This window comes from Rhinolophus sinicus, linkage group LG02 (genome assembly GCF_036562045.2).
Source record: "Rhinolophus sinicus isolate RSC01 linkage group LG02, ASM3656204v1, whole genome shotgun sequence".
In the NCBI taxonomy this organism is placed as follows: domain Eukaryota; kingdom Metazoa; phylum Chordata; class Mammalia; order Chiroptera; family Rhinolophidae; genus Rhinolophus; species Rhinolophus sinicus.
Window position 1 is genome coordinate 59709867 of NC_133752.1, and position 23915 is coordinate 59733781.

Genomic DNA, 23915 nt, shown 5'->3' on the forward strand with positions numbered 1-23915 from the left:
AGAGGGATAGACAGATGAGTAGAGGATGAATGATTACCCACCACTTCATATCTTGAAACTTTATCAACTGCCTAAATCTGAATATCCCAGGGGCATATAAACATTTCCATAGAGTTGTCTTATTAAAGCAGTCACTTCAGGAAAAAAAAATCTGACAGATCATATTGATTTCTAAATTGCTGCCAATTTTGTGTATCATATTTTACCTAATGATACTATCAGCCATTTGGTCTTTAAGGCAGAAATCCTATTTCTTTACATCTTTCTACAAAACCACAACTTTGCTCTTAGGCATTGTTTCCAGCCTCAGATCTAATCACTAATCACAAGTTTCAACTGTATTCCTAACATTTACTATTTTCAGACCTTGTTTCAGACTATTATGATTCCATGTTTAAGTTACTAATTCACATATTTAATCATTTTCCCTTCTTTCACATTCTTGCCTTTGGGGTGGCTGGATGACTCAGTTGGTTAGAGCGTGAGCTCTTAACAACAGGAATGCCAGTTGGATTCCCACTTGGGCCAGTCAGCTGTGCCCTCCACAGCTAGATTGAAAGACAATGACTTGGAGCTGATGGGTCCTGGAAAAACACACTGTTCCCCAATATTCCCCGATAAAATTTAAAAAAAACAACAACAACATAATTGTCTTTGTATGCAATCTATGTTTAGCCTCTAGAATTGTTTGCTAAAGAAAATATTTGATATTGTGACTGCCTTTCTTCTAAATTTGATTAACTATATTTTGCCTATTTTAAAACCTATAGTGTATCTATCAAGACTACCTATGTCTCCTAGTTCAATCTGATTTTCTTCCATAAACTACTGCCCAGCTCTTTCTCCGTGATCCATACCCACTGGAATGTTTTCCAAATGTCCCATGAACTTCTCTCATTCCTCTATTCATTGTGAAATCTGCCCTTTTGCTACGTTCCGCCTAGATCCTACCAAGGCTTTTTATCTTACCTCATATGTTATTTGCCTTAATAAAACTGGTCCCAATATTTCCACAGAAAATTAATTGCTTTTCCTTTGGTATTCTGAACATCCTGTATTCAGATGACTGTTAACAAAGTTTTCCCCATAGGCAGCCATGTCTACTTAAGCAAATTATTTTGCTACTCCACACAGGGAAAACAATGTGCAGTATGTGTTCACCTAATCTCCTTGCACGTTTGAACACAGAGTGCAATGGGAGTTCGTGTGTGTGTGTGTGTGTGTGTGTGTGAACTTTAGAGAAATCTTACTGTTTATTGCCCTTATTGCCAATCTAGAGAATCATTGTATTTCTAGGTCATTTATCTGAATTTTAAGTTCTAAAGCTGGAAGAATTTTTCCCAGATATATTTTCATTTCTGTTTTAGTCCTTCGATAAACATTAAACTTGCACACAATGAATAAATGTTTCCCTTTAAAAGTTAATGTTTAACTTACTATGTGTCTTAATTGCTGTTCACCTCTGTGCCCAGCAGAAACACACGAAACTCCTGCAGAGCAGCATGTGAGGGAGCTGCTGACATGATGTCTGACAAGTGGGCTTTGGTGATTCTGCTGCTGCAGCTCTGCAGCACTGACTGTGGATTCTGTGGGAAGGTTCTGGTGTGGCCCTGTGACATGAGCCACTGGCTCAATCTAAAGACTATTCTGGAGGAACTCACAGAGAGAGGACATGAGGTGACAGTGTTGACTCCTGCACATGCTCAGCTCATTGACTACAAGAAGCCTTCCCAACTGAACTTTGAGGTATTGCATGTACCATATGACAAAGAACTAATTGAGAATGTAAATGATAAATTTATCAACCTAGCTCTTAATGTCTTACCAAATGTAACACTCTGGCAATCAGTGATTAAAATGAAGGAATTCTTTATTGAAATAACTCAGTTTTTAAAATCCATGTGTGAGAGTACAGTCTACAATCAGACACTCATGAAGAAGCTCCAGGAAACCAAGTATGATGTAATGATTATAGACCCCGTGATGCCCTGTGGAGAGCTGGTGGCTGAATTGCTTGCAGTCCCTTTTGTGATCACATTAAGAGCCTCTTTAGCAGGCATGAAGGAGAAACACTGTGGGAAACTTCCAGCCCCACTTTCCTATGTACCTGTTCAAATGGTGGGTCTAACAGACCGAATGACCTTTCTGGAAAGAGTAAAGAATACAATGCTTTCAATTTTCTTTGACTTCTGGGTCCAGGATTATGACATTCATTTTTGGGACCAGTTTTACACTGAGGCATTAGGTAAGAGACTCTACTTTACATTTTAAGCTTGTCATCAAAATAAATTTAAGAATTTAAATGAATACTATGAAATGAAAGGAGTACATTTTATAATATCTGTCTTCCATTTAAACTCTATTTTTTTATCTCACTGATATACATTTATTCTACTTATTTTTAATTTCTTCCCTTTTCTACATAAAAATATTTTGCTTTGCAATTTTATACTCTCTGCTCTAATCTAAATCAGTCAACTCAGACAGGCTTGCATTTAAACTATCTGTAAGAAGTACTAATATGAACTAACGCACAAAAGCTCATATTTGACACTAAATACATTATTTATTTCACTATCCCATTTTTCACAAAACTACTATTCAAATGAACCCACTTAAAATTTATTGATTTAGACATGATTAGAACTTCAATGTATTGATTTTTCTATAATTATCAATTAATTAATTGAGGTAATATTCAGTATGCATTTCCTGGGTACAGACTACATGCTAGACTCTGTAGGTCGAGGAAAAAGTACATGGATCTTGCCTCAAGACTACCCTTGGAAGTAACTGAGAACTATAATAGGTCACCGGTACATTTTGATATAATAGGATTATTAGTAAAGACCTGAAAAGACTCCAGTTGAGAACAAGAGGACAGAAGCATTATCAAAGGAGAAAGGAAAAAAAAAGAGCATCTTCTATTAAGCAAGACTTGTAGTTGACATGCATTCATGCAACCCTTAAAAAGTCTTCAAAATTAAAAACCATCCCACTTGACTCACTGGGTAGTTAACATAAGAGAATCATTTGATGATAATAATATCTACTGGATAGTTCAAATTTAATAACCAACTAATTATATACATTTTTAGAATTGTCCATTCCCATAATGACTCAATTTTATATGAAAAACACAACTAAAGTAAAAGGAGTATTTGTCAATTTTCTCTCACTGTTTTACGTATGTAATTCCTCATGCGGAACATTTCAAACGCAACCTATTTTTATACTTAAATTCACTTCCATTCTCCTCCTTTTATGCCCTCTATACTCATTATTTGAATCATTGCTTTAAATACAGAATTTTCCTAACTGCTTTAAGCACTGCCTTTCTAAAATGAAACCTATGGTTATATAAAATAAGTTACCTAAGGAGAGAAATTATTAAAAGAAATATGAGAATGACTAATAAAAATATCATCTAGGGGTTTGTAATCAAGGTAGGATTTGAGTTCCAAGAAAGTAGGCATCCAGAGCACAAAAACACATCAATTGGAAGCTAAGAGGTGAAGTTCTAATCTTATCTCCGGCAATTTCAAACAGAGTGTCCTGGAAAAAGTTTCTTTACTATTAAATTATAGCTCTTAGACTGTATTACTTTGGATATAATTTCAAACATTAAAAAATAATGACTCTAAAATGAGGCTTTCATCCCCTGGGTGTATATCACCACCAAATTAGATTAGAATCCTAATGTGAAAAGGATTCTCATCTCAGTTTTTTCCCTTTCTCTGTCACAAAATATACATATATTTTTGTAAATAGAAAAGACTGACTTGGTTATTTGTAATTAATCATTCTTCTGCATAAAATTTCCGAGATTAACCTTAAATGTGTCCCTTTCAAAACACATCATTTAAGACAGCAGTAAAGTAAGTGTGTGATAATTGCAGTATGTACTCGTGTGCCTAATATACTAAAAAGAGGGTCATCACGAGTATGAATTACTCAGGGAGTTCTTACTAATAAAATAGTGGCCCATGAATTGAAGTGACGAGAGATAACTCAGAAGTATAAGGTGGACTAATATTGACAGATCCTATAACAATATGAGTAATCCTGACATTATAACATGCTGGGAGTCACAGACATGTTCCTGACTAGAAACCATTGAGAGGTGTTTAGGTGCAGATATTGCAAGGCTAATCTATCATTTGCCATTTCATTGGAGAAAAAAAATTAGTAATAAATTCATTTGTAGTTTGGAGGTGTGATTAAAAGGTTGCTTTATTTTATATTGTAAAAATAAACTTGCATATAACTGTTTTTTTCTTTTCCTCCTTTCTTCATCTTTACTATTTTCTCTCTTTCTTTTTAGTTCATATATTCTATTAATGCACCCTTTTATTTTACATCTAGAAGCCATATTATTCTAGAATAGATAACTTTATTTTTTCCTTGATAGCTTATTATTAAATTCATGGTAAGATTTTCCCATTGAAATTATAGGCTGTTTTTGTTTTACCCAACTTTTTTACTTTTCTCTAGGAAGACACACTACATTGTGTGAGACTCTGGGGAAAGCTGAAATTTGGCTAATCCGAACATATTGGGATTTTGAATTTCCTCGTCCACACCTACCTAATTTTGAATTTGTTGGAGGACTGCACTGCAAACCTGCAAAACCTTTACCTAAGGTAGGAATATTAGCGTGTTTCCCTGAAAATAAGACCTAGCTGGACAATCAGCTCTAATGCGTGTCTTGGAGCAAAAATTAATATAAGATTGGAAATTATATTATATTATATTATATTATTATTATAAAGACCCAGTCTTATATTACAGTAAAATAAGACTAGGTGTTATATTATATTATATTATTATATTATATTATATTATATTATATTATATTATATTATATTATAATGTAAGACCCAGTCTTATATTATAGTAAAATAAAACCAGGTTTTATATTACTTTTTTGCTCCAAAACACGCATTAGAGCTGATTGTCTGGCTAGGTCTCATTTTCGGGGAAACATGGTACATTGAAGGACTTTATGTATCTTATGATATGATACTTGAATTTTTTTTAACGATTACGGTCTTAATAACAGAGACTTGATGTGAACATCTCTGATAGGCCACTCCATTTCCATTTTCCATGTCAGAGGGGCTCTTGTGAGTTATAGACCTGTGTCTTTTCGGCATCCTATTGAGAAATTAGGCTGAAAATGGCACGATTAAAGTGCGTCTTAAAATACCATTGATAGGAGTGACAGAAAACTAGAGCCATGAAAATTTCTAAAAAGACTACTATAGTCTTCCTCACAAGCATGATGGAGTTATGAACCAGGGCGTCTATCATGATGGTAGAGAGATAAACGTGAGACACTTTGGGGTAAGCTCCACACTATTTAGCAGGTGAGAGGAGGAAAAGTTAAGGGAAGAGAAAAAAATAAGAAAGACTCCTGTATTTTCCCTTTGCAGGAAATTTGGTGTGATGGCTTCTACTGAAATAGGAAACATGTGGAACTAAACTTTGTTTTAGATTAATGAAATGCATTCTATTTGCTGACTATTCACTTAAAGAATCCAGTAGGATTTTCAGGTAGAATTTTCTAGAAACCATTTGGGTAATACAAGGTTTCAATCTCAGCACACAGCAAAGGAAAGACTGGGGGTCATCAGCAAAGAGTTCGTGAAAATGAGAGATGCAAACTTTGACTGATTCTTCACCAAATTGATGGTTTATTTTGGAAGGAAAAAATAAATGTATACCATATCCCTGTATCGTCAACAAAAAAGGCTGAGTGCCCCGGATATTGGAAGGAAACAGTATTGTGAAACAAAAGAGGGTAATAGATAATCATTATAAGGATACTACATTTAACTATCAATAGGGACTGAGGAGAAAACTCTCATTTGCTTGTATTGTGGCAAAATTAACAAAATCCCTTTAGGAAGTTTGCAGGGTAAATGGAGTTCTGGGGCTAAATTCTGATTTCTTGTATGGTAAGATGCATACTGTTGAATGACATTTCAATTCAGGATTATTAAGATGCATTGTCTTAGCAATTAAGCAATAGCTACAACCCAAGCTCTATTAAGTCTTGGTATAATGAACCAATGTCTAACTAGAGACATTTTAAAAAGAGGTAACAATTTCTGTGGCTCTCTAGATTAACTCCCATGCCAAACTATGGTTTATCCTGACATTCCCACTTTTACACACACACACACACACACACACACACACACACAGTAATGAGCCACATAATTTCACAAAATCATCTCAAATAAAATGATGAAAAGGGGCAAAATTTATCTTTCTAAATTCAACTTTCCTACTGATAAGAAGTTTGCGCAGTAACAATACTAATCTCGGCTATGGTTATTATGTAAAACTTATTCCAGTCACTGGATACACAGATCAAAAAGCAATGAGCGAGACTGCCATCAGCATCATGGCAGAGTATAAAAGGCCCTTTATAGCTTCCCTTATACAACGAATTGGACAACTATAATTTAGCAAACAATCCTCTGGTAAACACACACACACACACACATCTCATAGTTGTATACATCAGTACATCTGAAGGTGGCAGCACTGGAACAAGCAGGGTAGGTGGAATAGGGGGAAGAACAGAAATGGTGGCTGCAGATACAGTTCAGAGCAAGCCGCAACATATACTGGTGGACCAGTCGGGTTATAGCTCTCACACTGCAACACAGAGGGCCCTAGAGGCAAAAGCAACATACCCGCCCGAAAAGGCAGCTCCCATTAATGCAAACCTGTTGATGGTGGGTAATATATATGCCTAACTTCAGCAATTTTGCTGGTATACAAAATAGCTATTCACAGCCATTATGGGCAAAAGGCAAAACCTGGTCTTCTGACGGCCGTTACTAACATAAAGCAGAAAAATTATGAACCTGCCTCTCCATGCTTACACTATTGGTGCAGAAGCGGGTAGAGGTGGGAAAAAGTTGCGGCAGCAGAAACACGTCTTGGCCACTGGTTACAAGGGGCAAACACCTGGTGCTCACAGGCATCAAGCCTCAATGCCAGCAATATTCCACTTGGAGCACAGGAGTGATGCTCCAAGACTGAGGTGACCCACACACAAATGGGATGCTCACCTCCCGAGGAAATGCAGGGCATCTTCCACCGTAGAGGCAACACCATCCCACTGAGATCCTGGAAAAGCTAAGTGTGAGTTAAAAAAAAAAAAACTTGCACTATAGCAACATTTATTAGAAACCAAAAAACATTTCTACCCCTCAACCTGATGAGTTGTTAAGAACAAAACAGTTCTAAACAAGAAAAAGTTCACTTTTTCGAACGTGCAGGTAGGGAAAAAATCCACCAAGTACCCCAAAAAAGCAAGGTAATAAGGTAGCACAAAAAGAAACTGAAATCTCCAAAAAATCAAACAAAAACACATAGAGGACTATGACTTCAGTGACACAGAATTCAAAAGGAACTTATTAAAAAATTCAATGAGGGGGCCGGCCCGGTGGCTCAGGTGGTTAGAGCTCCATGCTCCTAACTCTGAAGGTTACCGGTTCGATTCCCACATGGGCCAGTGGGCTCTCCACCACAAGGTTGCCGGTTCAACTCCTCCAGTCCAGCAAGGGATGGTGGGCTCCATCCCCTGCAACTAAGATTGAACATGGCACCTTGAGCTGAGCTGCGGCTGAGCTCCCGGATGGCTCAGTTGGTTGGAATGCATCCTCTCAACCACAAGGTTGCCAGTTTGACTCCCGCAAGGGATGGCTATACTTATATCACACAAAATAGATTTCAAGACCAGAAAACAAAAGAGACAAAGGTGGACACTTTATAATGATAAAGGACCTATTCATCAAGAAGATATAACACTTATCCATACGTGTGTACCAAACCTGGAAGTATCTAAATATACAAAGCAATTATTACAAGACTTAGAGGGAGAAACCAACAAAAATACAATTACAGTAGAAGACTTCAATATGTCAGTTACAGCAATGGATAAATCATTCAGACAGAAAATCCATAAGAAAATTTTAGTCTTAAATGAAACATTAAATCAAATGGACTTAATTAATATAAATACTACTTCCATCCTAAAACGACAGATACACATTCTTTTCAAGTACACCTGGAACATTCTCAACCATAGAGAATATGTTGAAACAAGAAACTAGTCTCAATGAACTGAAGAGGACTGAAATGATACCAAGCATTTTTTTTATTTTATTTTTTTTTACCACAATGGCATGAAACTGGAAATCAACTCCAAGAAGAAAACTGGAAAACCGAAACGTATGTAAAGATTAAACAACATGCTATTTAACAATTACTGGGTCAAAGAAGAAATTTAAAAAAGGATCAAAAGATACATAGAAATCAACAGAAATGAAATATGATATACCAAAATTTTGGGGATGTAGCAGCAGTACCAAGAGAAAAGCTTGTACTAATACAGGTCTACCTCAAGAAACAAGAAAAGGATCAAATAAAAAATCTAACATTACATCTTAAACAATGATAAAAAGAAGAACAAATGAAATCCAAAGTCAGTAGGAGGATGAAAATAATAAAAATCAGAGTGGAAATTAATGAAATAGAGAACAAAAAAATACCAGAAAAAAAAATTAAAGAAAGAAGAGCTTGTTCTTTGAAAAGATAAACAAAACTGACAATCTTTGAGCTACACTCACTAAGAGAAAAAATAAACAGACAAGATTGAAATAACTGCATTCAAAAATGAAAGAAAGTCACTAGGACACCACAGAAATATAAACGGTTATACAACAATACTATAACAAGCTATATGCCACAAAATTAGATAACCTAGAAAATGGACTAGTTTTTTTAAGCATATACCTTGTTAGACGGAATCATGATAAACTGAAACAACTAAATAGACTCCTCACTAGTAGGGAAATTGAAACAGCAATCAAATCCACCTAAAAAACAAAAGTCCAGGACCAAATGGCTTCACTGGTGAATTCTATCAAATATCTGAAAGATTTAATACCAATTCTTCTGAACCTCTAATGAAAAAACGGAAGGGGAGGGAATACTTCCTAACTCATTTTGAGGCCAACATTACCTTGACACCAACACCAGGTCAAGAAATCACAGGGGAAAACAAAGAAAATTATAGGCCAATCTCTTTACTGAACATAAATACAAAAGTCCTAATCAAAATACTAGCAAATACAATACAACAACACCTTAAAATACATTATGACCAAGTAGGATTCATTTAAGGGATGCAAAGATAACTGACCATACAAAAATCAATCATATAATCTACCATATCAACAAAATGAAATATAATATAAAAATCATACAGTTCACTCAATAGATGCAGAAAAAGCATGTGACAATATATTAACATCCATTTATGATTAAAACATCCAACAAAATGATATAGAAATCAAATACCTCGATGCAATAAAGGCCATATATAAAAATCCTCAGCTAGCAGCATACTCAATGGCAAAAAACTAAAAGCTTTTCCTCTAAGATCAGAATCAGGAAGAAGGATGCCTACTCTCATCATTGTTATTCAACATAGGACTAGAAGTCATAGCTAAAGCAATTAGGCAAGAAAAATAAATAAAAGGCATCCAAAATGGGAGTGAAGAAGTAAAACTACCAGTACTTTGAGATGACACAATTCTATAATACAACATCCTAAAGATGCCATCAAAAAACTGTTAGAAACAATAAACAAGTATGGTAAAGTTGCAGGACACAAAATCAATATACAAAAATCTGTTGCATTTGTATATACTAACAACAAAATATCTTAAAGGGAAATGAAGAAAATAACAATCCCAACAAAATAAATAAAATACGTAGGGATAAACTTAACATAGGAGGTGAAGAAACTGTACACTGAAAACTGCACGACACTGTTGAGAGAAATTGAGGAAAACAGAAAGAAATGCAAAGATATTTCATCTTCATGGATTGGAAGAATTAGCATTGTTAAAATGTCCATATTACCTAAAGAAAACAGATTCATTCAATGCAATCCCTATCACAATCCTAGTGGCAGTTTTCACCGAAATTGAACAAAAAATCCTAAATTTTGTATAAACCACTAAAGACACTGAATAGGCAAAGCAATCCTGAGACAAAAAGAACAGAGCAGGAAGTACACACTCCCTGACTTGTAACCGTAATCAAAATAGCATGGTCTTGTCAGAAAAATAGACACATAGACCAATGGAACTGAATTTAGAGCCCACAAATAAGCCTACATGTACCTGGGAAACTGCTATTAAACAAAGAATATACAATGAAGAAAGAAGTCTCTTCAATAAATGGAGTTGAAAAAATTGGACAGCCTCATCCAAAACAATGAAACTAGACTAGTGTCTTACACAATACATAAATATTAATTCAAAATGGATTAAAAAGTTGAACGTGATACCCGAAACAATGAAATATATAGAAGAAAACATAGGCATGAAATTTATGGACCTTAGTCTCAAAGATTTAGTGAATTTGACCTAAAAGGCAAGAAAAGCAAAAGCAAAAATAAATGAATGAAACAACATCAAACTAAAAAGCTTATGCACAGCAAAGGAAACCACGAACAAAACAAAAAGGCAACCAAAAGAATGAGAGAAGATACTTAAACAATATCTTTGATAAGGGGTTAATATCCAAAATATATGAAGAACTCACACAACTATATAACAACAACAAAAACCCCAAACAATCCAATTTAAAAATGGGCAGAGGATCTGAACATTTTCCCAAAGAAGACATACTGATTGCCAACAGACATATGTAAAGATATCCAACATCAACGGTTATTAGGGAAATGCAAATCAAAACCACGAGATACCACCTCACACGCATTAGAATGGCTATTATCAAAAAGTCAAGAAACAACTGTTGCTTGTTCTCCAAACAAATGTGGAGTAAAGGGAATACATACTCTGTTGATGGGAATGTAATTTAGTGTAGCCACTATGCAAAACAGTGTGAAAGTTCCTCAAAAAATTAACAATGTAACTAGCATTGTCCCAACTATTCCTTCTCTGTGTATTTATCAAAAAAAATCCAAAATTCTTGTTCATAAAGATATATGTACCACTGTGCTCATTGTAGTATTAACTACAATAGCCAAGACATGAAAACAAACAATGTGTCTACATTGACAGATGATTGGAGAAAGAAGATGACTGAATACAGATGGTGCCAATAAAATGTACAGACATTATAAGAAAGGAAAAAAGTGCATTAAAATTGTGATACTAAATATATACCAATAACAAAAGATGAATACAAGTCACAATTGACTGCTGTAATTACAACAGGTGCTCAAAGTGGTTACCAACAGCATCCAGACACTTCTGATTACAGACATTGTTTGGTAGACTTCTGTGGCGAGTGTGTAAACTGTTCCAACAACATAGCAGAAGCAGCAGGACTTGTTGCTATACAAGGCCTTCCAGATCTTCCATTGTGTACATCACACACAGTACCATGTATCTCAAACTTATCACGAATGCCTGCAATTGTTAGGCGTGTTGGAGTTTCTGTTGCATACTCGTGCCTCCACTATACTTCCACAACGTTCTGGAATTTCAAATACCACTTCAAAATGGTCTTGCTCTTCCAAACAACAATCGCACTTCCACCATTTTCTTTGACTGTCCTGGCTGTTGCATGGTAACCCTAGCATTCATTTGATTAATGCCATCTTTTGAACATTCCTACCATAATTCACCTCAACTTCAAAAAGTAATACATCGATAACATCTCTTAAAATGTGTATATATTTTTTGGCATCTCCAGTGTGTGTGTGTGTGTGTGTGTGTGTGTGTGTGTGTGTGTTGTGTGTGTGTATATATGTATACTTTCAACCATAACAAAATGAAATATTGCCATTTCCAACAACATACATCTTGAGAATATTATGCTAAGTAGTAAGTCAGACAGAAAAGGACAAAGAACATGATTTCACTCTTAGGTGGAATATTAAAAAAAAAAAGTAACAAACTAAGAAAATAAAACAAACACATCCACACACAAATGTTGGTTAACAGAGGATAAAGAGAGTGGAAAGAGAATTAAAGTGAGCAAAGGGTGTACAGTGCAGTGGTGAGGCATCTACACCATACATGAAGTGGTCTCCCTAATAAGACAAGCATCCAGCTAACACCCTACCAAACTTTTACAACATTATTCATTATAATCCCCAAATTGTCTTTCATATCCCCATGGCAACTGAAACTAACATAAATAAGTAAATAAATAAATAAACACATAAATAAACAGTGAGTAAAGGGGGTCAAATACATTGTAATGAAAGAAAACTAGACTTCAGGTAGAGGCATGCAATCAAGTACACAGATATTGAATTCATAATCTTACACAACTGATAGGTATGTAACGTTATTAATCAGTGTTACCCCAATATATTTAATAAAATATGAAGATAAAATAAAATAAAAAATTTATACCTAAGGAAAAAAATAGTGATTATAGGACCTCCAGTCAAAAAGTCAATGAATTTAGTGTGTGTGTATGTGTATATACATATAGTATATTATATATAAAACATATATGCATACATTCACACACATGTGTATATATATATGCACATACACACATATACATACATATATATATATTCAAAAGTTTATTCAAATTCCATGTGTTTGGGAAGATGAATAACAATAATAACACAATAATTTGTGTGATGCTAGATATGTTCTAACATTAATGAAGCTGAAAATGCAGTTACTTTCAACTTTGACATCATCGCTTGTCTAATCATTTAACAGCCTTTAATTGGGGAACATAGTGACTCCAGAGCTGCCACAAAAGATTTCACAAGAAATACACGACAAATCTAGATGATGCCATTCTCATAAAATATGATCTGACTGCACCCAACCCCAGAGTCCATGGACAACTTGCACAACTCTAAATGGTGAAGCAGGGGTTTAATTTACAGAAGTAACTACATATCAATTGTGTGCTAAGGCTCAAATTAAGAACGTGCAGCTTGTGTCCACTAAGATTCAAGTTTTATACACCAGGTAGATAGGCAATCATTGTCTCCTAAAATAATTTATGATTACAGAGTTGTTTAAATATGTTATCTCCTTTTACAATACATCACTATGTGTCACAATTCTAACAAATATCTTCTTAACCTTCTTAAGAGAAAAGTTAAACACAAGAAAATTACCATGGAAGTTATGTGTAAAAAACAGGCAGATCAACACAGTGATGATTTATTTGTTGTAAATTGTTAGACACCTAATTCAGACCCATTTAAAAACTTTCATTTGAGGAATATTTTCATGAGTTTGCAAACCACTCAGGTTTTTTTGTTGTTGTTGTTACTATTTTGGGGGCTTTTTGTTGTAGTTTTTCAATTTTTATTACATTTATTGGAGCGACAGTGGTTAGTAAAATTAAATAGGTTTCAAATGTACAATTCCATAACACATCATCTATATATTGCATTGTGTATTCATTACACAAAGTCAATTCTTCTCCCATCACCATATATTTGATCCCCTTTACCCTCTTCTACATTTCCCATCCCTCCTTACCCTCTGGTAACCACTAGAGTGTTGTCTGTGTCAATGATTTTTTTGTCTTGCTCGTTTGTTCCTTTTAGTTTTATATGCCATATATGAATGAATCATATGGTTCTGAACATTTTATGACTTACTTTACCTAGCATGATAATCTCAAGATCCATCCATGTTGTCACAAATGGCAGTATTTCATCTTTTCTTAATGGCCCGGGGTTATTCCTTTGTATATATGCACTACACCTTCTCTATCTAATCATCTATCAAAGGACACTTTGGTTGTTTCCTTGTCTTGGCCACCATAAATAATGCTACAGTGAACATAGTGGTACATAAAGCTTTACAAATAAATGTTTTCAGAATTTTGGGGTAGATACCAAGAAGATGAATTACTGGGTCGTATTGTAATTTTGTTCTTAATTTTTGAGGAACCTCGATACTGTTTTCCATAGTGACTATACAAATTTAAATTCCCACCCACAGTGTATGAGGGTTCCTTTTCTTCACAGACTCTCCAACATTTGTTATTACTTAACTTGTTGATAATAGCCATTTTAACAGGTGTGCAGTGAATCTCATTGGGGTTTTGATTTGCATTTTCCTAATAGCTAGTGAATTTGAGCATTTTTTCATAAATCTGTTCACTGTTAGTATGTCTTCTTGGGAGAGGTGTCTGTTCAGGTACTCTTGACCATTTTTTAATTGGATTGTTTGATTTCTACTGTTGAGTTACATGAGTTCTTTATATATTTTGGATATTAGCCCCCCTATCGGAGGTGTTGTTTGCAAATATATTCTCCCATTAAGTTGGCTGACTCTTTGCTCTGTTGATGGTTTCTTTTGCTGTGCAGAAGCTTCTTAGTTTGATATAGTCCCATTCATTTATTTTTGCTTTTACATTACTTGCCTTTGAGATCAAATTCCTAAAATTCTCTACAAATCCAATGTCCATAAGTTTAGTACCTATGCTTTCTTCTATGCAATTTATTGTTTCAGGTCTTATGTTTAGGTCTATTATGCACTTTGAGTTAATTTTCATATATGGTGACATACAGCAATCTAGTTTCATTCTTTTGCATTTGGCTTTCCAATTTTCCCAGAGCCATTTATTAAAGAGGCTTTTTTATCCATGTATGTTGTTGCCTCCTTTGTCAAAAATGATCTGTCCATATAGATATGCATTTATTTCTGGGTTCTCAATTCTGTTCCATTGGCCTGTGTGTCTCTTTCTCTGCCAATACAACAATGTTTTGATTATTGTCGATATGTAGTATAAATTGAAGTCAGGGAGTGTGAGACCTCCAGCCTTGTCCGTTTTTCTTATGATTTTCTTAGCTTTGGCTATTTGAGATCTTTTGTGATTCCATACAAATCTGATTATTTTTTGTTCTACTTCTTGAAAAAAATGCCATTGGGATTTTGATGAGGATTGCATTAAGTCTGTATATTGCTTTGGGTGATATGGCCATTTAAAAAATGTTGATTCTTCCAATCCTTGAACATGGAGTATCTTTCCATTTCTTTGGGTGTTCTTCAACTTCTTCTAATAATTTCTTGTAGTTTTCAGTGTATATGTCCTTCACACCTTTTAAAAAGCTTTTTCCCAGGTATTTTCTTTTTTTCATTTCCAATGCAAAAGGAAGTGTTTTTTAATTTATTTGTCTGAAATTTCATTGTCACTATATAGGAACGCAATGGAAGCTTGTAAGTTGATTTTCTGTCCTGCAACTTTATTGTATCTGTTTATTATTTCTAATAGTTTTTTGGTAGAGTTTTTAGGGTTATCTCTGTAAATAATCATATCATCTACAAAAGGGACAATTTGACTTCTTCATTTCCAATTTAGATGCCGTTTATTTCTCTCTCTTGCCTGAGTGCTCTGGCTAGAACTTCCAGTACTATGTTGAATAACAGGAGTGAGCGGGGGCATCCATGTCTTGTTCCTAATCATACAGGAAGAGGATTCAGTTTTTCACCATTAAGTACGACATTGGCCAATGGCGAGTCATATATGGCCTTTATTATGTTGAGGCACTTTGTTTCTATGCCCATTTTATTAAGTGTTTTATTTATAAATAGTTGTTGTAGCTTCTCAAATGCTTTTCCTGCATATATCCTGTATTTTATGTGGTGTATTACAATGATTAATTTGCATAAAATGAATCATTCTTGCACCTCTGGAATGAACCCCACTTGATCGTGATGAATAATCTTTTCAATGTATTTTTCTATTTGATTTGCTAATATTTAGTTTATTTTGCATCTATATTCCTCAGAGATATTGGTCTATAGTTTTCTTTTTTGGTGTTATTGTTACTTGGTATCAGAGTAATGTTGGCTTCATAAAATGTGTTAGGAAATATTGCTTCTTCCATTTGTCAGAAGACTTTGAGGAGAACAAGTATTAAACCATTTGAATTTTTGGTAGAATTCACTAGTGAAGCCATCTGGTCATGGAGTTTTGCTTTTGAGGAGGTTTTGTATGATTGTTTCAATTTCCTTACTATTGATCAGTCTATTTAGATTTTGCAGTTCTTCATGATTCAGTCTAGGAAGGTTATATATTTCTAAGAACTTGTCCATTTCTTCTAGGTTATTAAATTCAGTGGCATACTTTCATAGTATTCTTGCATGATCCTTTGTGTGTCTATGGTATCTGTCATAACTTTTCCTCTTTCATTTCAGATTTTGTTTGTCTTTTCTCTTTTTACCTTAGTGAGTTTAGCCAGAGGTTGTCAATTTTATTAATCTTTTCAAAGAACCAAGCTCTTTGTTGCAGCAATTTTTTCTATTGTCTTTTTTCTATTGTCTCTATTTCATTTAATTCTGCTCTAATTTTTATTTTCTTCCTTCTGCTGACTACGAGTTTTACTTCTTGCTCTTTTTGTAGTTCAAGATGAAATGTTGATTATTGGGGTTCTTCTTGTTTCTTGAGATAGGCCTGTGATGATATAAATTTCCCTTTTACTACTGTTTTTGCAGCATCCTAATAATTTTGATATATTGTATTTTCATTCTCATTTGTTTCTATGCATCTTTTGATCTCTCATTTTATTTCTTTCTTGACCCAGTAGTTCTTTAGGACCATATTGTTTAATCTCCATGCATTTGTGGTTTTTCTTGCTTTCTTTTTGCAGTTCATCTCCAAGTTCAAAGCACTGTGATTGGAGAATATGCTTTGTATGATTGCAATCTTCTTAAATTTATTGAGGCTAGTCTCGCGTCCGAACATATGGTCTATCCTTGAGAATGTTCCATGTGCACTAGAAAAGAATGTATGATCTGGTGTTCTGGGATGAAATGCTTTGTAAATGTCAATTATGTCCATTTCATCTAATGTGTCATTTAAAGCTGATATTTCCTTATTGATTTTCTGCTTGGATGATCTATCTATAGCTGTCAATGGGGTGTTTAATTCCCCTACTATTATTGTTTTCTGTCAGTTTCTCCCCTTTGGTCTATTAGTAGTTGCTTTATATATTTTGGTGCTCTCTGATTGGGAGCATATATATTGATAAGTGTTATGTCTTCTTGATATATTGTCCCCTCTATCACTATGAAATGTCCATCTTTGTCTCTTATCTTCTTTATTTTCAAGTCCATATCATCAGATATAAGTATAGCTACACCTGCTCTTCTCTGGGTGCCATTTGTTTCATTTTCCACCCTTTCACTTTGAGTCTATATTTGTCGTTTCAGCTGAGATGTGTCTCTTGAAGGAAATATATGGTTGGGTTTTTTGGGTTTTTTTGCTTTTTTTTTTTTTTAATCCAATCTGTGACTATGAGCCTTTATATTGGTGAATTCAGTCCATTTACATTTAGGGTGATTATTGATAGATGAGGAATTCCTATGACCATTTCATCTTTTCTTTTCTGGTAGCTTGAGATCTCCATTGTTTCTCCTGCCTTTGTGTTTCTGACTGTTATTTTAGTTTGGTCATATTCTATGATTATATATATATATATATATATATATATATATATATATATATATATATTATGTGTTGCAGTTCTGGATTTTGTTTTTGTTGTTGTTGAGTGGTTGCCTTTAAGTTTATGTAAATAAAGTTTCATACACACAGCAGTTTATTTTCTTCAGAATACATTTGATCTCCATTGGTCTTTTAAAGTCAAACCTTTACCCCTAGTCTTTTATGTTTCTGTTGTCACAAAGTATCTACTTATGCTGTGAGTTCATTTCTGAGTTGCCTTGGCAAAGTATGTTCTTCTTTCTTTATGTTTTTATGTGCTTTATTCTTTATGTTATATTTAAGTGGATAGTGCCCTATTCTGAATAAGCATTGACATTTCCCGCTTTTGTCAGTCTGTTACGCATCTTACTCATAATTGTGTATCCTTCTGTCTTTGTTTCAGGTAGAATAAGCCCCTTCTTGTAATGCAGGCCTTGGGGTGGAAAATTCCCTCAACTTCTGTATTTCTGGAAAGATCTTTATTATCCCTTCATATCTAAGGATAAATTTGCTTGGTATATTACTCTTGGCTAGTATTTTCTCTTTATCAATAGTTTGAATATTTTATTCCATTTTCTCCTAGCTTGTAGAGTTTCACTGAAAAACCTGATGATAATCTAATGCACTTTCATCTGTAGGTTACCATGTTCTTTACCCTGGCTGCCTTGAGAATTCTTTTTCATTAAATTTTGACAGTTTCAACATAATGTGGTTTGGAGAAGGCTTTTCAGGATTGAGGTACTTAGATGTTCTGTTTGCTTCTTGGATTTTAGGACCCAGTTCTTTCCATAGGTTAGGGATGTTCTCATTGACTATGTGTTTGAATGGGCTCTCTGTGCCATTCTCTCTCTCTTCTCCTTCTGGTAACCCATATCTTCTATATTGCTCTTTCTGATAGAGTCAGATAGTTCTTGTAGAGTTCTTTCATTCTTTCTTTAATATTCAAGTCTCTCTTTTCTTCCATCTGCATCATTTCCAGATTTCTATCTTCAATATCACTAAGTCTTTCCTCCATCTGGTCAGCTCTATATCCTAAGCTTGATATTTCATTCTCCATCATTTTTTATTGAGTTCTTCAGCTCCAGAATTTCTACTCAGTTCTTTTTTAAAATTTCAATCTTTTTGGTATTTTCTTCACTGATTTTCTCAGTTCATTAAAATGCCTATCTGAGTTTTTCTGCATCTTGTTAAATTTTTTCAGAACTCCAATCTTGAATTCTCTGTAATTTAAGTCATACATTTTCATTTCTTTAAGTTTACTTTCTACAGACTTTTCTTTTTTTTCTGAGTTGCCTTGTTACCTTGGTTTTTCATGGTGTTTGATGGTTTATTTTTCCTACGCATTTACAGAAATGAGCTGTGCTGCAGATTGATACAAAAGTTTTTTCTTTTGTTTTCCAGTAGGTGGTGCTGGAGTGTTCTATTTTACCTTGACCTGTACTGGCTCCAGTGTTGTAAGATTCGCTGGGGAGGTTCACGTCTCCTCCATGACCAAGTCACCTCTGTTTCAGGGCCATGGGAGAATGTAATGGGCAATGGTGTTCTGAACCCCTGAAATCCCAGTACCGCCCCTGTAGCCACAAGCTGAGCTGTGCTGTCTGAGCAGTCCTAGGTACCCCCACTGGGATCAGCTAAGAAAGTTGGAATCATGGTGGGCTGGGAGAGGCTGCTGGTGTGTTTGTGGCTTTGTTCTCCTCAGAGTAATGGTGACTCCCAGACAACAGCTGCTTCACTTCTATATCTCCACCCTTGTCATTGGGATTAGCTGCAGTGTGTCTGCCACTCAGGAGCTATCTCTCCAGTTCGCAGGATTATACATATTCTGCTCTTTATCCCTATACTCACTGATACATGTTGTTCCGGGGCCGCTGCTAGCTCTGGGCGGGTACAGGAAGGCAAGCTCTGGGAGAGTAGAGAGAGGCAGCCAGGCTCAATGGCTTTTTTTGTGACTGGCAATGAGGGCCACTACATCACAGCTGTCACACTTCTGTATCTGGCCTCTTCCCTAAGGTATCTGCCCCAATTGCTGGGTTCAGCGGTATTATATGCTGACCACTCCAGGAGAAATGCTCAGGACCACAGAGAAGGCACCAGCAGACTGAATCCTCCTCTCTCCTGTGACCCACAGTGAGCTCGGAGCTGTGTCTGCAGCAGTGAGCTCTGGGCTGTGTCTGCACACCTGTCTCTGATCTTTGCCCTTCCCTCCTCCCATGATCACCCTAATTTGCCCATTTTTAAATGTCCAGATCTCTCAGATGTGTGTCTGAGTGCACAGGAAATCCTCTGTTGAATTATAGCTGTTCAATTTGTTGTAACTTCAAGGGGAGAGATCAAGGTGGACCCCTCACACTGCCCTGTGTCTGACATCACTAATCACTTTCATAAAATTAAACCGGGTGAGTAACAGTGCCCATCAATCATGAAAAATATTATGTTCTTATCATCTAATCTTTTTGTGTAATGATTTGGTTCCATGGCTATTCACAAATCAATTATTATATATTTAAGGCATAGGTTTTCGACACATACTTCTTCCTAAAGAGACTAAGTGGCTCTAGGTATCAAAAGATAAAAATAGTCTAAACATGCCTCTGACAATCCCCTTGAATCTTCATGTTAGAAGTATAAGTGAAATTTATTTTATTCCCTGTGATGCTGTACCTTCATAAACCAGGAATGTTTTCTCTCCAGGAAATAGAAGAATTTGTCCAGAAATCAGGCCAACATGGTATTGTGGTATTTTCTCTGGGTTCAGTTATCCAAAATCTCCCAGAAGAGAAGGCCAATATTATTGCCTCAGCCCTAGCCCAGATTCCACAGAAGGTTAGTACAAACTTTGTTCCTTCTGGGCAGCTATTTACCAATTGGAGAGAGAGTGGGGTTAATGGTGTCTTTCCCGGTGAAAGTTGAATCTCATTTTACAGTTAATATATCAGGTACTAATATCAAGTAAAAATTTGTAGACCATCACAATAGTGAGTTTTGGCACATTTGAGCCTTGACTTCTGAGTTTTGCTGTTACTATGGAAACCCATGTCTTTGGAATAATTTATTTTAATAAAATAGAGATGAAAACTTTAAGCCCATTGCTCATATTTTTTAGTATTTGAAATCTTAAAGCCTGTTCTGACAACTCCCAAAATAGATCTGAAGTGTAATCACTCTAAGGACCAGGAGAAGGGAGAACTGAAATGACAGAGATAAAGATGAAACACTCTCAAGAATTTTCTCCACATCTTTGGTTGTATTAGGACTTGATTCATTATAGCTGTGCATAGAAGTAGAAGGTTAGATCCATTCAGTCTTTCTTTTTTTGTGGGGGGAAGGGGGAAAGGTGCAGCTCACAGCCCATGTGGGTTCTAAATGACAACCTTGTTTTTAACCCAACGCTTCAACAAACTGAGCTAACCGGTGACACTCCATTCAGTCTTCTTAATTCACTTTTTCTAGTATTAAAAGGCCCTAGAAATTTTAGTGTTATACTCTGTCAATTTAAATGTTCTAATTTATGATATTCAATTAATTTTTTATGTTATCACCACAATTCTATATTTCAACTCTTTTTATATTGTGCTTGTTAAATATTCAAGAGTCCTTTTATTTTTATATTTGGTTAAATTCTGTGAAACTATATAAAATTCTATATAAAGGCAAATATGCTAATTATAAAAAACAAAACAAACAAGATACATCGTTGGACAAAATAATATAAGCAAATGTAATATTTCATTCTTAATTAAAAGAAAGAAAAAGAATTTGTGGGAGGAACAAGAAGATAGAAAGGAGGATGGTAGGATAACCAAACATCCAAGTAAACAAGTAGATAAAATCTAAAGCAATAGGATTTGTTAGAAGCACTACTTTGAAGATAGAGCTATGATGGTAAGGAACATAAATTTACACAGAAGTAATGTTGTCATAAAAATTTTACACATTCTGATTGAATAGGCCAGTACTGATGAATTTTCTACTTCTTCATTTATGCTCTCATTCCCAGAAGCTTTTAAGTGGTAATAGACAAAATAATAGTACACTTAATGGGCAACTACGATAAGTTCTTTAAAAATGGTGGTTGTAAACAGTCCCATTGTTTCTTTCAGTGTTTACAAATTATATCTTTATACTACAGTAAGGTGGTTGCATGATTTACAAATAATTCTACAACCTGAAAATGTCATTACACTGTGGTTTTACTTGTGAAATATGTATGTTGTCTTCCATAGGTTTTATGGAGATACACAGGAAAGAAACCGGCCACATTAGGAGCCAATACTCGGCTCTATGACTGGATACCCCAGAATGATCTTCTTGGTAAGACTATGGGAAAGAAACACTGTGTAGAAGTTCATTGAGAACTTGATTAATTCTTAATTAACAGTTGACTAATTAACAGTTAATGTAATATAATTAATATCAACAAATATTTAACAATTGTAAATGTTTCTCATTTTACCTTAAGTTTTAAAAGATATAATTAAATAGTTGACTGTTACATTTATAGATCCATACTTGCTATGATTCAGATAAGAATTTCAGGCAATATAGTAAAATTAGTGCCTCCTTTTCCTAGGATAGCAATTTTCTGTGGTGGCAGTGCCCCATATGCTCAGCTTCAGTAGAAAATACTGCCTTCTTCAGTATTTTCTTCAGTAACTTATCCCACAGATCTTCCCCTTCTCTAACATTCTGTTAATGAGCTATAATGACATTTTCATCTGCTTCACATTCTATTCCCAAATTAGGGCATCCAAAAACCAAAGCTTTTCTTACTCATGGTGGAATAAATGGGATCTATGAAGCTATTTATCATGGAGTCCCTATGGTGGGAGTCCCCATATTTGGCGATCAGCACGATAACATCATTCACATGAAGGCCAAAGGAGTGGCTGTGGAGTTGAACATGAACACAATGACCAGTGCAGATTTGCTCAGCGCCTTGAGAACAGTCATTAACGATCCTTCGTAAGTACAATTGGTTTCTAAAGGATTACCACTGGTTGTGTTGGGCCACACACAAGAAAATGTTAGAGACCATGCTTATGAACCTAATATTGGACACTTTCCCAATCTTGAATCATTCACCATCTTGGGGTCTTGGAAAACTCCTGAAAAGTATAGTTCAGACAATGTCACACGTCCTTCTTAGTAAAATTAGTCTTGAATTAACAACCGGTTTATTCTGAGTTTTCCTATGTCTGCATTTAACCACATTCTGTTAAGAATATATTTTTTTCAATCTCCCTACTACTCCTGTTAAAATTCTATACAAAGAGCAGAGCTATAACAATAATTTCTAGGGCCCTTAGATTGTTTAATTTTTATAACTTGTATCATATAACTAACAAAAATAAAACTTCATTAATTTTTTCTTTGTATTTTCCTTCCAGTTATAAAAAGAATGCTATGAGGTTATCAAGGATTCACCATGATCAACCTGTAAAGCCCTTAGATCGAGCAGTCTTCTGGATGGAGTTTGTCATGCGCCACAAAGGAGCCAAACACCTGCGGCCAGCCATCCACGACCTCACCTGGTTTCAGTACCACTCTTTGGATGTGATTGGATTTCTACTTGCCTGTGCAGCATCTGCTATCTTCTTAGTCACCAAATGTTGTCTGTTTTCTTGTAGAAAATTGGGTAAAACAGGAAAGAAGAAAAAGAAGAAATAGATCCCTCCATGTTTGGCAAAGTCCTGAGTGGACAATTCTGTTCAATTCAGCCACAAATTATTTAATGAAAACACCACCCGTCCTTTCTATTTTCAAATTTTTCCATTTCTCTATTTTAGCCAAAAGAGAAAGCCAAGAATTCCATTAAGACCATTAACTAGTGAGCATGTCCCATTCTTCCTTTTTCTAGTCCCAGCTGTTCTTACCCTCTTCTGCTTTACCCAATTTCTGACACAGTGACATTAATAATTCTAAAAGTTCTATTTATATTAACACTATTTTAATTGTAAACCTTAAGTGATATGGCGATTGCTGGAGAGAATAAAATATGAGCAGAATTTCATAGATATAGGAAGCTTAGAATAGTACATTTTATAAGTTGCAACAGATCATGTGAATCAGGAAAGTATCCTCAAAAATTAGTTTGCTTTGAAAAATATGATTTCCTTTTTTAATAAAAGTATGCCTCTTTACTTGCCCAATGTTACCGGTATTAGGCCAAAATTGAAAATAATGATAATGAGATACTCTGCTTCGGAAGGTTTACAAAATTTCCACTCATGGCCTTTTCTCTGTGCTCTCATAGTGAGAAAAAGATGCCTTGTGTCTCTTCCTCTTCTTACAAGGATGTAAGTCCTGTGGGATAAGAGTCCTATTCTTATGACCTGATTTCATCTTAAATACTTTGTTAAAGGCCTTATCTCCAAATATAGTCACACTGGGGTTTAAGGCTTCAACATATAAATTTGAAGGGGGTGGAG

At 35.0% G+C, this 23915-nt stretch overlaps 1 protein-coding gene across 1 annotated transcript; it reads left to right on the forward strand.

Moving 5' to 3' along the window:
• The first annotated feature begins 1479 nt into the window (after positions 1-1479).
• Positions 1480-23631, forward strand: LOC109436819 (UDP-glucuronosyltransferase 2A3). The gene is made up of 6 exons (XM_019715652.2): positions 1480-2245; positions 4495-4643; positions 20179-20310; positions 21711-21798; positions 22230-22449; positions 22875-23631. The coding sequence occupies exons 1-6, from the start codon at positions 1522-1524 to the stop codon at positions 23152-23154; spliced, it is 1593 nt and encodes a 530-aa protein (XP_019571211.2). The 5' UTR covers positions 1480-1521; the 3' UTR covers positions 23155-23631.
• The last annotated feature ends 284 nt before the right edge of the window (positions 23632-23915 follow it).